This window comes from Rana temporaria, chromosome 7 (genome assembly GCF_905171775.1).
Source record: "Rana temporaria chromosome 7, aRanTem1.1, whole genome shotgun sequence".
In the NCBI taxonomy this organism is placed as follows: Eukaryota; Metazoa; Chordata; class Amphibia; order Anura; family Ranidae; genus Rana; species Rana temporaria.
The window spans coordinates 13,174,475-13,192,523 of record NC_053495.1 but is presented as its reverse complement, the minus strand read 5'-3'; the positions used below and the strand labels follow the sequence as shown (position 1 = coordinate 13,192,523).

The 18,049-nt window shown below is 43.7% G+C and overlaps 1 protein-coding gene and 2 non-coding genes across 3 annotated transcripts in view; all 3 read right to left on the bottom strand.

The window, feature by feature from the left end:
• Positions 1 to 1,437: 1,437 nt before the first annotated feature.
• QARS1 (glutaminyl-tRNA synthetase 1) overlaps positions 1,438 to 18,049 on the bottom strand; it is a 93,326-nt gene continuing 76,714 nt past the window's right edge. The window contains exons 14-24 of the mRNA XM_040358917.1: positions 16,099 to 16,229; positions 15,351 to 15,443; positions 13,840 to 13,977; positions 13,668 to 13,755; positions 12,031 to 12,174; positions 11,841 to 11,945; positions 10,608 to 10,700; positions 7,767 to 7,894; positions 5,870 to 5,936; positions 4,273 to 4,398; positions 1,438 to 1,655 (exon numbers count right to left, since the gene is read on the bottom strand). Of these exons, the coding sequence (XP_040214851.1) occupies positions 1,605 to 1,655; positions 4,273 to 4,398; positions 5,870 to 5,936; positions 7,767 to 7,894; positions 10,608 to 10,700; positions 11,841 to 11,945; positions 12,031 to 12,174; positions 13,668 to 13,755; positions 13,840 to 13,977; positions 15,351 to 15,443; positions 16,099 to 16,229 (1,164 nt within the window). The 3' untranslated portion in view covers positions 1,438 to 1,604. The remainder of the gene's footprint in view (positions 1,656 to 4,272; positions 4,399 to 5,869; positions 5,937 to 7,766; positions 7,895 to 10,607; positions 10,701 to 11,840; positions 11,946 to 12,030; positions 12,175 to 13,667; positions 13,756 to 13,839; positions 13,978 to 15,350; positions 15,444 to 16,098; positions 16,230 to 18,049) is intronic.
• LOC120946417 lies at positions 15,899 to 16,031 on the bottom strand. The gene has a single exon (XR_005750740.1). It is a non-coding gene; the product is annotated as a small nucleolar RNA SNORA14 (small nucleolar RNA).
• Positions 17,402 to 17,534, bottom strand: LOC120946420. The gene has a single exon (XR_005750743.1). It is a non-coding gene; the product is annotated as a small nucleolar RNA SNORA14 (small nucleolar RNA).

Here is an 18,049-nt window from a genome sequence, read left to right as displayed (position 1 = left end):
ATCTAACTGGGGTTATGACCCTTCCTTTATCAATCCAAAATGAAAAAAAAAAAAAAAAAATAGGCCAATTTTTTTAATTTTATTTATAGTTCTGACACAAGCTGGTCATACCATCTACATATTCTGGCCAGTGCCTGATGAACCGGACAAAATTCGATCAGTAGGAGGCTCTGTTGTCACCCTCCTGGCAGACATATTTCAACTGAAAAATCAAAAGGAGACAGGCAGAAAACTGCTGCATCAAATCAGATGGACTCGGTTGGGGTATTTTGACAGCTGGTGGGGCCTGCTGTCAAAATACAATGGCCACCATGGCATATTTGTCCATCTTGTTGTATAGGGTGAAAGGGGGAATCCGTTAAAAAAATAACAGATTTGTCGCACTTACCTGCTCTGTGAAATGGCTTTGCCCAGTGTGGCCCCGATCCTCCGCTTCTAGGGTCGCTCCTCCTCATCCAGTGCCCCCATAGGAAGCCGGTTCCTATGGGGTCACTCATGCAGGCTCGCTCCTGAGCCACACTGCCTGTGTCCAGAGACAGATAGCAGAGCATGGCCCTGCCTCCTCCTCCCTTGTCAGAGTTTGATTGAGCTGCTATGGATCTGCCCTGTGAGGAGGGACAGAGCAGAGAGCTGCTGCTCTTATGCACATCACTAGATCGCGACGTGGCTCAAAGGCTCGGTTCACACCTATATATGTTTCTAGTGCTTTTTGCAGAAATGAGCTACAGTCCATTTAACATGGTTTCCCATGGGACACATTCACATTTATGCCTTTTTTCAGCTGCTGTGTTTTTGGAAACGGTCAGAGACTTTATTGAACCAAAAACACGCCATTTTGCTTTTAAAAAGAATTTAATAGAGAAGCTGCAAAAAAGCATGTCGTACGTTTTTGTACACGATTTTGCCGTGTTTTGCGGTTTTTAATCTGCCTAACATATTGAGCAAAATTTTTTTTTCTTCAAAAAGGATAAAGATGCAAAAACGCATCAAAAAAAGGTGGCAAAAATGCAAAACGCACTGCAGAAATGGATCAAAAGCAAAATTGCATAAGTGTGAACCAGACCTAAGTTGTGGAGGGGGGCTTAGGGGGAGATGGATACAGAAGTTTGTTTCTACCTTAATGCATAGAATGCACACGGGTAAAAAAACTTCAGCCTTTAGAACCAATTTAAAAGAGGTTGCAGAATCCCAATAACCTTCATTTTTGCATCGGATACATTGATCCCAATCGTATTTTAATCAATAGACAAGTGCAGCTAAAACATTTCTTCCAGCTTGCACAAAGAACTCCACCCATGTTAGATAAAAAAGTGTCACCTACATTTGGACACCGTTACCAAACTTTGTTGCTGCTTGAACCAAGATGAACAGGGGGGGTATAAATCAAGAAGAGGAAAGAGTTCCCCCAAATATTCATCAGAAAAATAAAACATTCAACAGGGTTAAATATGTGCATATTTATTCAGTTCCATTTGAAAATAGTAATAAAAACCAGTTGGACTTTGGATAGAGCTTCATTCCCCTTCAAAGTTAAGGCAAGCAGGTCTCATGGTCGTTGTGCGGTCTTGTGTGGCAGGATATTGCGTCTGGAGTTGGCGAGACATTCAAAGTTTCCCAGGGTCCTCCTTGAGGGTCACTGTTCTATTAAATACAATCTGGAAGGGAGAAAGAGAGACAATAGATACCAGGGAGCAAATGTCCAATAGAAATCTGTCACAAAAACCTTGAATATCAGTGAGGTTGATTTACGAAAATTGGAGCGTGCAAAATCTGGGGCAGCTGTAGCCAGTCAGCTTGTTCAATTAAAGCAATGCTCTACCCAAAAAGGGGATGTTGCGCTTCTTTGCGCCCTCTGCCACATTTTGCACCTTTTGGGGTGAGCGAGTACCTGGTTTTGAAAAAGGTACCCGCTCCTACTTCCAGCTCAGATCGCCACAGCAATCTGAGCCTGAAGTTCGCCCCCCTCCTTCCCCCGCAGTTTTCTGAAGACTATGGGACCAATCACAAGGCGCAGTAGGAAACTGGTTTCCTTTACTTGAGATGCCGGCACCTGGACCCGAAGCCGGCTGAAGAGTCCGCTCAGGTGAGATCATCGCTGGATCCCTGGAAAGGTAAGGGACCCAATGTTTTTTTGTGCCTAGAGCTCTTCTAAGCTTTGACAAAATCTGGAACCCCCAAGCATCAGTATGCCCTTGTCCTTGTAATCCCAAGCGCCAAAGCAGCCTGTTCTGACACCCCAAGGTCCAGTGTGCCCAAGGACCTCCAAGCCTCAGCGTTCCCCTGTCTTGGGGCCTCCAAGCCTCAGCGTTCCCCTGTCCTCCAAGTGTCCCATTTCTTAAAGTAGTTTTGGATAAAGTGGAGACAGATTAGAACACCTGTCAGTTTTTATTGCTGCCTGTGCTCATTAGGGAGATGCATCCTCTCCATTGGTCTAGTTTACCATTATCATTAAAAGTTAAAGTAAATCCCAAATTTTGGGATGTGTCGAAATCTTCCAATAGGGACTATAGTTCTGATGACCTGGGGACATGGTTCTGATGACCTGGGGATCCCCAAAGGATTCCCTTAATTTGTAGGGATTTCCTCTCACTTCCTGTTTTTTTCTATGGGACAGGAAGTGAAGAGAAATATCCCCAATGGGACACGGATGGCAGAAAATAAACCGACATGGTTTATGAATCTTCCTTAATAAAAAAAAAAAAAAAGTAGCCTATAATTCTACTTTAGGCCCCTTTCACCGGGGGGGGGTATCAGTTTTGCGGGATCCGCTTGCTCGGCAGGGGATCGCTCTGCTGATCCCCGATGAGCAGGCAGATGAAAAGGTCTGTCTCCACTCACCGAGCAAAGACAAACCTGGTCCCACTCTATGGAGATATCAGAAAACAGGTGGCCTGTCTGTTTTCATCTGATCATATACGCCACTCCACATGGTTAAATGGAGAGTCTGATCCCGGTCCGCCTGAAAAACTGACAGGCGGTCCTGATCGAACAGCCCTTGTGAAAGGGCCCACTAAGAAAATTAAAGAACCCGTTTAATAATATGCTCCAAACTATGACTTTGGGACTTAAGAGGGTTGTGGATAATGACCTAATATTTTGGAGATCTGCACAAAGCGATAAGCACACATCCTTTTGGAACCTGGACTTTCGCACTTTATTCTGAACTAGCTGAATACCCGGCGTTGCCCGGTCTTCCTATCTTAACCTTTTGGGGAGGAAAATCATAGTAATATAAATATACCCATCTTTTATATAAGGGTGTAGGTAAGGGTTAATTTAACTGTCATATATTTTTATTTGGCATATAAGTAATATGTGTACCAGGTATTATTGAAATATCTCCAGGCGTACAGAAGTTATGTGGGAACATACATTTCCCATTGATTTGCATGGGACTTTAAACAAAAACCCCGACCCTCACAAATGGGGGTAGTTAAGGGATAAATTAACTATCCTATAGTTTAAGTGGACATATAAGTAACATGTGACCAAGCGTTATCGAAATATGTACAGCCGTTTGGAAGTTATGAAGTAACATGTATTTCCCATAGAGTTGAATGGGACTTTAAAGGAAAACCCCGACCATGGCAAATGGGGGTGGGTAAGGGTTAAACCACCTATCCTATGTTTGTTGCTGACATATAAGTAACATGTGTGCCAAGTTTCATGTTAATATCTTTAGCCGTTTGGACGTGATGCTGGAACATACATACACACACACGTTGAGTTTTAGATGTATTTGCCAAATTTAAATACGGAAATGCCTTGACTGCCCAAGAATTCTGATCTGTTGTGCAACACTAGTTTTTAAGCTTTTTAAATGGATTGCAAAATAGTTTCTTCACTGCTGGTCATCTACAATAAACCATAAAAAGAATAAGATTCCTTCCTAGTGAAGTCGCATCCATGAAATAAATTCCACACAGGTTACCCGACTGTATAAGCATATTTAGATACACTTTTCATATTGCTTAGTTATTGTACCCATATTATACATAATTCCAGATACCTGTGTGAGGATATATGGCAGTGGGACAGTCTATCCCTCTGCGTCACACTTCTCCCTGCTCTATTTTGCATCACTTCTCCTGGCACCTACCATAATCTGCCAGGGGGGTTTTAGTGATGCAGTCTATGACTCTGTCCATTATCTGCATGAAGTCTGCAGCCACAGCAGCAAATAGAACTCGAGAGTAAAACAGACTAGGAACTGTGTCGGATTGACGTCGCCTCGCCCTTTTATGTGATAAGCGATGCACAGATCTCACTGACCTTCTCTGGAGTAGTGTCTGGATCCACAGAAAAGTAGCCCAGCCTTTCAAACTGGAACTTCTCCAACAGTTTACAATTCTTTACAGATCGATCCACTAGGGCGTCTGAGATGATGGTCAAAGAGTCCTGTAAAAGCAAACAAGTATCATTTCATGCACCATGGAATAAATATCCAGCTATGAATATATGCTAGTTTATACATTTCTAATCTGTGGAGAGGTACTTGAGTCCCTATCGCGCACATCGTAGGAGGTATCTCTTTATGGGAAGATACCATTTCACCAGAACAATTGAAACCCATACAAATAGCGGGGGGGACCATAGTTGTCACATTGTGGCTCGCTGTTGCGGGGCGGCTTTACAGTGTGCCGATAGTCCGGTTTCCCCGCTGTTTGTATAGGTTTAAATTGTGGCTGTGAAATGGTATCTCACATCGAGAGATGCCTCCTATGATGTGCGCATGCGCCATGGTTACGTCAGCCCAGCGGATCGGCAAATCAGCGGTTGTGCCATGACGTACGGACGCATGTGCAGTTCATCCCGAGCACTATTCGATGGAGGGGGGGCACTTTGACAGAACACCGGCACGGTTATCTTCACCTGGTCATCTTCCAAGTTTGGCCATCTTAAAAGGGGTTGTAAAGGAAATTTTTTTCCCCCAAATAGCTTCCTTTACCTTAGTGCAGTCCTCCTTCACTTACCTCATCCTTCCATTTTGCTTTTGCTTTTAAACGTCCTTATTTCTTCTGAGAAATCCTCACTTCCTGTTCTTCTGTCTGTAACTCCACACCGTAATGCGAGGCATTCTCCCTGGTGTGGAGAAAGCCTCTTGAGGGGGGGCGAGCAGGAGTGTCAGGACGCCCAATAACACACAGCTCCTTTATCTTTAAAGTAGAGAGTGTCCTGACTTGCCTGCCCACCCCCCCCCCCCCCCACACCAGGGAGAAAGCCTCGCGCATTACTGTGTGGAGTTACAGACAGAAGAACAGGAAGTGAGGCTTTCTCAGAAGAAATAAGGACATTTAAAAGCAAAATGGAAGGATGAGGTAAGTGAAGGAGGACTGCACTAAGGTAAAGGAAGATATTTAGGGGAAAAAAATTGTACCTTTACAACCCCTTTAAATACAGTTATGGTAATAAAAATAAAGTCTAAATGTTTCCCCCAGTACTTCACAGGGGCATAATGTTCCACTAAAATGACTGCACTAAGGTAAAGGAAGCTATTAAGGGGAAAATAAATAAATAAAAATTCCTTTACAACCCCTTTAATTGGCTGCGCGCGGATGACGCAACTTCCAAGCACGGGCGAATGTTCATTCATCCCAGCAGATGCCAAAATTGTACTTTGAGCTGCACATGCACAGCCCAGAATACATTGTTACATAGTAGGTGAGGTTGAAAAAAGTCACAAGTCCAACCTATGTGTAAATAGACTGTGAACAGGCATATAAGAATCCTTTATTGCAGTATGCCTCTTCAGCAATAAAAAGCCTATCTGTTCACACATTGATTGCTTTAAAATCTCTACTATTTTTGCCGTCTTCTTTTCAATAAGCTCATAAAATTCATAACATGCTTTTGTAAGCTTTATACGTACCGGATTTACATCGTTTAAGAATCCACCGGGAACCTCAGAAGGATCCTCAGGACTTTTGTGCATAAATCTGAAAGAAAGACAGGATTAATCTATATTTTTACTGTTGTGCTCACAGAGGAATGCGTCCCATATCTCAATCAACGTTCCGTAAAACGCACACCTCATCAGGGAACCTTACAGCCTTCCCCAACCATCTGTTCCCTCCTTCATTGCATATATATCCATCCTCCGCACACCGATTCATCAATTCCACCCACTTACAGTAGTTTTCCACCACACACACACACACACACACAGCTCCTTATAGATGGCATTAAACCATGGGTGCTCAACCTGTGGCCCTCCAGCTGTTGAGGAACTACAAGTCCCATGAGGCATTGCAAGGCTGTTAAACAAGCATGACTTCCAAAGGCAGAAGCATGATGGGACTTGTAGTTCTGCAACAGCTGGAGGGCCACAGGTTGAGCACCCGTGCATTAAACCATTCACAGCCGTCCCTCCCCAGAGGAGCTTACAAGCCTCCCATAGTAATAAAGACACACTTAACCAATGATTTTAGATTGTGGGAGAAAACTAAAGAAATTTTAGTGCCCTCTGTATTAAAAAAAAAAAAAAAAAAAAAAAAAAAAAAAACACACACACACACACACACACACACACACCAAAACAACACACAATCTCCAAGTAAGAGTCTCACTTGGTGGGAATCAGAAACATGGCAGGGCACACCAAGAGCACCAACGGATACTGTAGCAAACAATTAACATTTTAAAACAGAGGCACACTGCCATCTGCAGGCTAAAGAGTTGTTGTGCAAGCCTCCCAGCCTGCATGAGATTACCACGATTGGCTTTCATAGTAGTCACATGATCAAGAAATAGGCCAATTGGTTCCTCAATTGTTTAACCACTTCAATACAAGAGGGCCCTTTTACCCCTTTCCTGCCCAAGTCAGCTTTCAGCGCTGTCGCACCTTGGACAATTGCGCAGTCATGCAACACTGTAGCCAAACTAAATTCTTATTTGAGACAGATAGTTTTTTTTTTTGGTGGTATTTAATCACCGCCGGGTTTCTTATTTTTTGTTAAACAAAAAAGAGACCAACAAAAATTTTAATAAAATTAATGTCTTTTTATTTTTTGTTTTGGTTATAATCTTGCAAATAAGTAATTTTCCTCCTTCACTGATGTGCGCTGATGAGGCTGCACTGACGGGCACTAATAGGCTGTACTGATGAGGCAGCACTGATAAGATGGCACTGATGGGGCTTGCACTAATGATCATTGCACAGATTATCAGTGCAGATGTCCCTACTGATGAAAGCCACCGATTGGCTCTCCTCAAGCGCTGTCACCATGAGTAGAGAACTGCCGATGACCGGCAAATCCTATATATACACTGATCAGCTGATCACATGGTAAAGAGCCTACACCGCACAATCGGCTTGTTTTGAAGGACGTCATATGATGTCCACTAGAACAATGAAACCCCTGCCGGGCCGTCATTGTGCTATAGGCCAGGCGGGAAAAGGTTAAACTGGAGTTTCAGATTATTGGCTTTCATAGTAGTCACGTGATCATGAACCGGGCTGATTGATTCCTCAATTCTTTAAACTGGAGTTTCAGAGACAGTACAGTCCAACAGCTAGAACACCACATCTGTGCTACCAAACCACACAAAGGATCCAATTCTAAATCGGTTGTGTATGGCAACCAATCAGCTTCTATCTTTCATTTTCTAAGCTTAGCTGAACAAGCTGAAGATACCAGCCGATTGGTTACTATGCACAGTTGCATTAGATTCTGTCTGCTCCAGTTTTGATGAAATTGACTTCTAACTAAAAATGTAGCAGATCAATTATATAAAGAATAATTATGCAATGTGCTCATTGTACTCACAGGCGATCATACAGCCGTACTTCACACCCCAGGGGGTTGGAAACCCAATGTATAAACGCTTTTGGCTTCTCAGCAATGTCCGATTTGTTGCAGGTCACCTCCAACTCCACTATTTTCCCACTTCCATCCTACAGCAGAGAGAGGATAAAATATGCGCTTTGTAAAAAAAAAAAAAAAAAAAAAACAATATTGGGCATTGCTAGGCAACAGAAATCTGTAAATTAAATTAGAATAAAAAAAAAAAAATATATGATTTTACAAACCTAGAGTTTACCTGTCGCCCCCACACTGCTTTGATCTCAACAACATTCAGTGATAAAAACAGTGGGGTAGATCCACATACAATTAGATCAGCGCAGCGTATGCGAGATACGCTACGCCGCTGTAACTTACATTGGGCCGGTTTGAATCCCCAAAGAATTTGCGCCGTAAGTTACGGGGGCGTGTTTCATTTAAATGAAGCGCGTCCCCGCGCTAAATGAACTGCGCATGCGCCGTCCCTAAATTTCCCGCCGTGCTTTGCACTAAATGACGTTGCAAGGACGTCATTTTTTTTTTTTAACATAGACGTGAATTACGTCCATCCCGATTCACGGACGACTTACGGAAAAAAAAAAATAATAATTTCAAATTAAACGCGGGAACGACGGCCATACTTAACATGGCAAATCTAGCTATACGCCGCAAACACACGAGCTTTAACTATACGCCGGAAAAAGCCGACTAGAGACGACGTAAAGAATGCGACGGCCGCGCGTACGTTCGTCGGAAATAGCCAATTTGCATACTCGACGCGGAAAACGACGTAAACTCCACCCAGCGGACGCCGAAGTATTGCATCTAAGACCTGAAGGCGTACAAAGCCGTACGCCTGTCGGATCTAACCCAGATGCCGTTGTATCTTGGTTTGAGGATTCAAACTAAAGATACGACGCGGGAAATTTGAAAGTAGTGTGGATCTGCCCCAGTGAATCTGAACTTCTAGCAATGCCAATTGCATCAATGCATTATTCTGAAAGATTTCGATTTTCTCTTGAAATATTCCTAACAAATTGGTGTACTTCCTGGTATGTGAGGGTGCCCAAGCATCCCTGTGCCTACAGCATGAGAGGGACGGCCGAGTCTGACTGCCAGTCTCATGATATTTGGTGCCGTCACTACAGTGCAGTTGCCGGTTCTCCTTGGTGGAGGGAAAGCTGCAGTGTAATGAGCTCTCTGCTTCACTTAGTGTGGATCTAAATTTATCTTCTTTTTTGCTGCTTCTTAAATTATTAGTAAATCCCACATGGCTTACTTGTACCGACAGGCAAGCCTATAATAGGGCTTACCTGTCGGTCCAGTAAACGGCTCCAAAATGTGCAGCGTTTAGGAGATATTTACTATAGTAGCAGCCGGTGACGTCACCAGCGCACCGCGCTCTGAGATAGCCGGGCCGCGGGAGTGACGTCATCGTGGCTCGGCCAATAGACATCTGAAGTCCAGGAACCATACTAACACATTATGCCATTATCCTGCACTGGTCCAATTTTTTTTTTTTTGGGGGGGGGGGGTTATTATCTCTTTAAATATTCTCCCACCAGTCATCAGTGTCACCAGGGGGCAGCTCCGACATGTGGAAGCAAATCCTTGCATCTACTAAGATGGCCACCTCCACATAGAGCCGGCACAGAAAAAGGCATGCATGCCAAGTCAGTAAAGGGGAAAATATCAGTTGCAGGTAGACCATAGGCAATACTTGTGACTAGTCCTTAGGAGGAAGCTGTGCCCAAAAAAGGCAGGCAGAAGAGTTTAGATCCTCCAAGATCTGTGCTTGGTGATGAGAACTGGGCCAACTGCTATAACATTATCAGCAAGTCTCACCTAAATATTAAAGTGGTTGTAAAGGCACAAGGTTTTTTTTTTTCCCTTCATGCATTCTATGCATGAAGCCAAAACACCCTGTGTGCAGCAAATTGTATAGACCTGGAAGTCCCCAATAAAAAGGATTGGTAGTGGTGCCAATATGTATGAGAGGTGAAATAGCAGATGGCCAGATGGCTTATCCACTTTGGAAATCTCATAATACTTTGTTGTAGCATCTCTTCTTGTCCCAACAGCCATGAAGAAACCCATCAGGAGGTTTAAGCGATGCAGAATAACTCTTGAACTAGAACAAAGGCCCAGACTATGGACATTCAAATGTTTACATATTAACAAGCAGTAAACAGGCTTTATAACAAGCGCTCATTGACTGCAAGTACAGCATTGTCCACATTAGAGATTAGAAAGCTGGAAGGCTCCATGTAAAATGAAACTAAAAGTACTTTCTGCTGTAAACCTTGAGGATTAATTACTCCACACTTAATGCAATACTAAGGTCAGTGTGGGCTTGTTTTATAGCTTATGCATGCCTTGTTAAGAATATGTCAGTGTTTAAATCTCCATAACCTGGGCAATGCTGTACTTTAAAGAATAAGTTCACCTTAAAAAAACAAACAAAAAAACACAAATTGCAAATTTTTTGCAGCTAAAAAAAAAAAATTATTGCATTTTTTAGGAGTCTAAAGCAGCAAACTGGCGGCCCTCCAGCTGTTGCAAAACTAGAAGTTCCATCATGCCTCTGCCTGTGAGAGTCATGCTTGTAACTGTCAGCCATTTACCACCTCCATGACCAGGCCATTTTTTGCGATACAGCACTGCATTATTTTTAACTGCCAATTGCACCGTCATGCAACGCTATAACCAAATAAAATGTATGTAAAAAGGAATTCACATCTGTATGCCCTCCAATTTACCCAACACCAGTTGGTGGACAGTATTTTGGCTAAAAGGGGAAACCCTGTAAATACTCCTAACACTCACCTTCACCACGTTCTGTACAGAGATTACATAACCGGCATGTCGGAGGCCCACAGGCTGATTAGGGGTCAGGCGCTTGTATCCTTTCTCCATCACCTATAAAAAAGGAAAACGTACACTCAGATCTCCATATAACATTTCTCATTGATTGCGAACATCCATTCTCCTGCTTGCAAATTATTGCCAGTGATCCAAAAACACAAACCAGCATAGAAAATCCATCCCAACTGACCTCCACAAATAAAACTCGGCCATAGGATGCTTGGCAAGGTCAAAACCTACATATTATATGTTAGTGTCGGTACTGGTTAGCATTATACAAAGTTCTGTCTGTAGGCTGGGGGGGAGGTGTCCATTAGTACTAACCGTTCCTGACCTAGGGTGACAACGCTGCTCCTACATAGATATGATATAGTGAGTGTCATCATCCTAGGAAAGGAAGTATATTTGCAGAATCACCAGGTGAAAATAAAATTGAATAAAAAAAATATATATATATAAGGAAAATAAGTTGCAATATATTACATTACATTCTCAGTTTAAATACATGTTGAGGTGGTTCTAAAAAAGGCAGAAGGTTTTTACCTGAATACATTCAGGTAAAAAAACCTGTGTGCAGCTTCCCCCCCTTATACTTACCTGAGCCGGATCCAGCAATGAGCCAGAGAGCAGCATCACTCTTCATTGGCTCCTGCTGCTGTCAATTATAAAAAGTGTGGGGGCAAGCTGCACTGTGTGTCAATAGACAGAAAGAGCAGGGCTCAGAATCAAGCCCGCATGAGTGTCTCCATAGCAAGCTGATTGCTATGTGGGCAGTCAGCTGGGGGGAGGAGCCAGGAGCTTCAGCAGGGGACCCTTGAAAAGGAGGATTGAGGCTGCCCTGTGCAAAACCATTGCACAGAGCAGGTAAGTAGAACATGTTTGTTTGTCAATTTAAAGGCGAAGTACAGCCAAAGCACTTCTTCTCCTGTGGATCACAGGAGTGCAGTTCATTCTCTGCTCAGGAAGCTCTGAGAACTGAGTGATCAGTGTGTTTAAATCGCTCGGTTCTCAGTCTTAGAGCTGGTGGGGGACAGATGCAGCATCGGGCCGATGCTGCATCCACCTAGGCAAGTATGATGCTAAAATAAAAATTCAAACTTTTAAAAAAAAATATATATATTTTTATCTTTACAATCACATATGAATCACAGTTTATGAATGAGCCATACTGGACAATGGGACAGAATCTCTTACCTCTCTGAAATCTGTCTGTTCAATGTAGACTGTTGAAGAGAAAGGAACAGTGTGGAAACCCTTCGACTCATCAGCCGGGAAGTTTGGAACCGAGACATCAAAGGCCTTTTGGGGAAAGAGAAATGGCTTATAGCTTTATTGGAAGTGAAATGTTTTTCTAATGAATCTCTGCATTCAGCCTACTGCTTACCTTCTCTGCTGGGAAGTTGGTAATTGTGACTTTCAGAGGCTCCAACACAGCCATTACCCGGGGGGCCGTGTCGTTCAGCACCTCTCTGACACAGGACTCTAGTAAATGTGGTTCCATCGTTGTCTGAGCAACAGTCACGCCAACCTAGCAGAAAACAATTCACAGTGAGGAAAGATTTGGAAGCAGCTTGAGAAATGAGAATGCGTAAAATAAACCTTAAAATTGAAGCCATTAAAACACAAGCTGCTCGCCTATGGCTTATTCAGCCTAGCTTACATAATCTGCCCCTTGATAAAAACAGTCTGCTGTGCAAACAAACCGTACTACTAGAACAGAATGTTCAGAAATATTTTGAAGCTTCACAAAGCAACTTTAATCACTATAAAAATATGAAATGCAATGAAGGCCCATGAATACTGGATGAGCCTGGAAATCATTGCCAAGGTACAATATGTTAGTTTAGATACATTGGGCTGAATTAAAGAATGGTGAAGCAGAAGCTTGCACTGATCTCCTAAACATAAAAAAGGAGCAGATCATGCTTCTAACAAACGGGGTGCAAAGCCCCTTTGTAAATTAGGAGTGATCAGTTCTCAGTTCTGCCTCATCTGATAGGAAGCCCAGAGAACAGAGAGCTGGAGCTGCATGTTTCAAATCTCTCTGCCCGTCCTCATCCCCCAGGTCAGCTCAAAGCTGGAGAAAAAGGGTTGTTAACCCTGCAGGCTCTGCTCATGTAGTGTAATCACTGCACAAACAGAGTTGGATGTGACTGTCTGACTGCTCACATCCTGTATGACAAGGTCAAACCTGGAAGGAACCTATATGGAAAACTGCCACATTCAATCTGTTAATTGGGGGCAGACCTGTGCTAGTTATCTCCTCCCCTGTCTTCTGGGAGACACACAGGCCCCTGAAGACAGCAGGGATCAGAAAGGACACACAACGCGACTTGTGCATGCGCAGTAGGGAACCAGGCTATGAAGCCGCAAGGCTTGACATTACGATTCCCTTACTGAAGATGGCGGCGCCCTCACCAGAGAGGCAGATCTTCGGGTGAGGACATCGTGGGCGCCCTGGACAGGTAAGTAGGGCTGGGAAAAAAATCCATTTGAATCTTGAATCGAGTTGCGAGGGCAAATCGATTAAAATTTTTGATCAAATCTATTTTTTTTTCCATAAGGCGGTGCTCCGCAGACTAGGCCGAAGCCGCAGCCTTGCCTAAAAATCCTGTCCCAGCTCGTCAAGATCCTGGGAAAAGGCCGCGGCGAGCAGGTTTTTTTTAGACGAGGCTGCGGCTTCGGCCTAGTCAGCGGCTTTTTCCAAGATCGGGGCAGACTAGGCCGAAGCCTCGCCTAAAAACTTAGGACCGGCGCGGTGTCCATGGGGAAAAAAAAAAATTGATTCGTATCGTATTTTTTTTTTTTAAATCGCAGATTTTTTTTGCCTAAAATCTCCCAGCCCTACAGGTAAGGTCCATATTTTAAAAGTCAGAAGTTGCAGTATTTGTAGCTGCGAAATTAAAATAATAATAAAAAAAAAAAAAAATCGGCGGAACTCCGCTTTAAGTCAAGACTTTATACAATTACTTACTACGGATCATATAACAAACCATTATGGCAGCAAACAGCAGTCCATACCCTGGCACAGAAGTTGTTGATAGCCTCAGGTGGGAATCCTCTTCGTCTCAGAGCTGTCAGTGTGAAAAGACGGGGGTCATCCCAGTCCCTACATCAGAAGTGGAATTTCACGGGGCTTATTGATCTTGTATAGAAGGAGGGCAAAATCCCTCATCTGTCATGTCTCACCTACCTGACGGCTCCGGTTTCCACCAGCTTGATGATCTTTCTTTTGGATACCACGGTGTAGTGCAAGTTCAGCCGTCCATATTCCCACTGCACAGGGCAGTAGACGTCCAGCGCATTACAGAGCCAGAAGTAGGACGATCGCCTATGTAAAAAGAGGAGATTTGTATTAACAATAAAAGGCCTCGAGTCACCCAGCTACAATGGCATTTAAGGCATACTAAATAGACAGAATACATAGTTTTTTTTTTTTTTTTATCAATTACATAGTATGAATACTGATCGCTCATGCCCCAAGCATACTTTAAAGCAAGCACCTAGTTTTAGCATGTATCCGCTTCCACTGCCTAGTTCTCCCCCCTAACCTTCTGGGACCCGTCACAGGTTCTAGGAGGCTGCGGGATCATTCACAGTGCAGAGCAGCTTGTGAACGTGCAGTGGGAAGCTGGCTGTGAAGCTTCAGGAGTCACATCTGGCTTCCCTTCATAAACATGCCAGCACCAGGGACCTGAAGACCGGTGAAGAACTGACCTGGGTGAGAACAGCGATGCATCCTTCTACGGGTTAACCACTTCAATACCGGGCAGTTTCACCCCCTTCCTGCCCAGGCCATTCTTCAGCTTTTTTGATGACAATTTCACGGTCATGCAATACTGTACCCAAATACATTTTTAATAACTTTCTTCACACAAATGGAGCTTTCTTTTGGTGGCATTTTATCTCTGAGGCGGCACTGATGGGCAGCACTGATTAGCAGGCACCGATTGGTGGCACTGCTGGGGTTTTACTGTAATCAGGGCACTGATGATCAGTTACCTGTCCTGGCGTCCCCTGCGAGAAAATGCTGTCGATTGGCTCTTCTCACACGAAGTGTGAGGCGAGAAGTGATGAGTACCGACACTTTCGCATTTACATATGACTGGCTGTGATTGGACACAGCTGATCACATGGTTAAAGAGCTGCGTCATCGGCTCTTTACAGACATAGGGGTCGCACCGTGTCCTAGGAACAGGGCACAGGCGTTTTGGGGCGACGTCATATGGCATCGTCCAAGAACGAGAGCTGCCCTGCTCCTCCATCATTTGACGGAGGGCGGGCAGCAAGTGGTTAGGTGTTTGTTTATTTTTTGTGTTATCAGCTACAGTATTTAGCGTTGCTGACTTAATTTTTTAATTATGGCATTTTGAATGAATGGGGGGTGGGGGGGGATGTGTTAGCATTTATTGCTGTCTGCATTCTGGCTGGGGACACTCATCCCTCTCTATTTGTCTTGACAAACATTGTCAGAGGGACAGAAAATAAGACTGAACATTTTAAGACAACAAATCCTTGAGCCAACTGTAAAAACCAACAAGATTTCAGCTTGTATTTTTTCAGTGAAGGTTTAAAAGAAAAAAAAAAAAAAAAAAAAATGACACACACACCAATTGATGGCCATGGCCAAAGCATAATTCCTTACTCCTTTTATCTTTCCTAAACAGGTCCATTCATCTGCTGTCAGTTTCTGAGTGCACTCACCTTGCCTGGAACTCTTTGGTGCATAGAGAGTGCGTGATGTGCTCTATGGAATCACATAGACAGTGCGTATAGTCGTATGTTGGATATATACACCTGTAGGGAAATAAAAGAACTCATCAGCCTTAAGATGAAAAAGTAGAAATTCATCCCAACAGCTCAAAATACTTTTTCTGCCAGCCAAAAGAATGCGACACTGCTCGCTCACCCAACCTTATGGATTCATATGCAATTGCCATACATGGGACAGCTCAATGGGCGAACAGGTCCCCTTTAAAAGAGAACCGTTATGCAAATCCTTTTGGTCAAACTCTGATCTTACCCCAGATGCATACTCAATTGACACGGATGGCCACAACCTGCATAAATCTTTAAACCAGACTTGGGGCCTTCTCCCAAGCGGTTTCTGTGTCAACTGCAGAGGAAAGACGATTTTGGACAGAGGTTCCCAAGATTGCTGCAGGTCACTGCCTTTCAATTCAGGAAAGCATGCATCTGGGCATGGGAGATAGGCCCAAAGGACCTTTGAAAGTAGCTATACTTTAAATGGTAAATGTGTGAGAGGTGAAATAGAACAGAAACAGGCAGTCTCAGCTCTTTGGAATTCTCACAGGTTGGCTCTGGCGTCTCTTCTTGTCCTGGCATCTATGGGGGAGAGACATCCAGGGGGTTTCAGAGACGCATGTTCACAGAAAGACCTGCGAGCCCATTACTGCTATCCCTGTTTTTTTCTGTATACTCCCAGACATACCATTTGTCTCCTGTGCGGTGGTGAGGGGTATATTTTATCCGATAAGCCACGGGATCCATCTTCCCATCTTCCATCACTAGCTTCATTCTCAGCGTGACCTCTCCCTCTGCATATTTCCCTTTGCGCATACCCTGAGGAAAGACAATACTGCATCAATGATCTTTTAGATGCATGCAATGTTTGTATGCATACACATGTTGGTTGCTAGTAAGTAGGGAGCCATCATCACCCAGCGCCTTGGTTGATAGGACTTCAGGCTGCCTCTGCCACCTAAAATCCTTGGTTGCTAGGATGCAAGTGACTCTTCTACTCCAATACAGTACATTTTTATTTTTTCAAGCAGATGAACGCAGTAGCGCCAGATTACACGCATCCAGCTTCCACTTCCTCCCCTGGTGCCAAAAAGAAGATCACCTCTCCCACCTCCCTGCAATCTTCTGGGACACATTACAGGTCCCAGAAGATTGCCCGGCCATTCAATGCGAGCAGCGCGGCTTGCACATGTGCAGTGCGTGCCCGGCTGTGGCTTCCACAGTTAGAATGCCGGCATCGCAAAGAGGAGGGGGAGAGGAGCGAGGCTTTGTGCGCCCGCATCGCTGGACAGGCTAGTGTGATTAAAAGCGTAAAAAGCATCAGTATCTAATTTGTCCACCGCAATCCCCCCATCAGTCGTTTATCATCGCCATTACTAGAAAAAAAAAAAAGAAAAAATGCCCATCACAAGCACGTTTTTGAGGGGCTTTCAGGCAGAAAAAAATATATATGCTTGACACGCCATAATGCATGCAAACTCAGTGTTTAGACACATCAAGCATTTAGGTTTCTTGTATGGGCAGGCTGATTGCACCAAAGTCAATCCATCGATCGACTTGGGTACAACCAGCCTGTCAGATTTTGTACGTTCGATTGCTGCCAGTGGCTATAGCTGCAAGCAGTAATCATTGTGCTCTGCTGGCCAGTGATATGCTGCTTAACACTTACAGGTCTTGTCCCTCCTCCTCCAGCCTGTCACTGGACAGTAAAAGGAGAAGTGGCAGACTAATGAGCTCATCTCTCTCCTCCTATCAGCATCAAGGTACTGTGGGGCAACCGATTTACTCCTTGAGCTGCTTTTCCCTGTCTGTCTGAGCACTGTTGTACAGAGTCTGCAATAAAATTGCATCTTGCTTGCATGAGGTTCAGCTTAAAGGGACAAGCCTTTAAAAGATTTAGCCAGATTGGTTTTACTTCTAGGGCTTGTTTGTCTATTGCCCATAAAAAAAGAAATTGTTCCGTTAGGTATATTTTGAAATGATTTATAGAAAAATGTGTGAGAGGTGAAATAGAACAGAAACAGGCAGTCTCAGCTCTTTGGAATTCTCACAGGTTGGCTCTGGCGTCTCTTCTTGTCCTGGCATCTATGGGGGAGAGACATCCAGGGGGTTTCAGAGACGCGGGGGACCCACAGCCAGTGCTATAGGTGAAATGTTTATTTTGGTGGCATTCACCTCTGCGGTTTTATTTTTTGCGCGAGAAAATATATATATATATTGCTATAATATCAAAAAAAATATAAAAAAAATGTATTCTACAGATTTTTTGGTAAAAAAATCACAAGCGTATATTTGATTGGTTTGCGCAAAATTTATAGCATCTACAAAATAGGGATATTTATGGCATTTTTTTAATATATTTTTTTTACTAGTAATGGCACTGATCTGCGATTTTTAGCAGGACTGCGGGGGACAGATCGGACACTTGACACTTTTTTGGGACCAGTGGCATTTATACAGCGATTAGAGCTAAAAATAGCCACCGATTACTGTATAAATGTCACTGGGAAAGGGGTTAACACTAGGGGGCGATAGTGTGTTCCCTGGGAGTGTTTCTAATTGTATGGGGGCTGGGCTGACTGGGAGGAGAGAGATCGCTGTTCACAATCACTAGGAACAGCAGATCTTCGATCTAACTG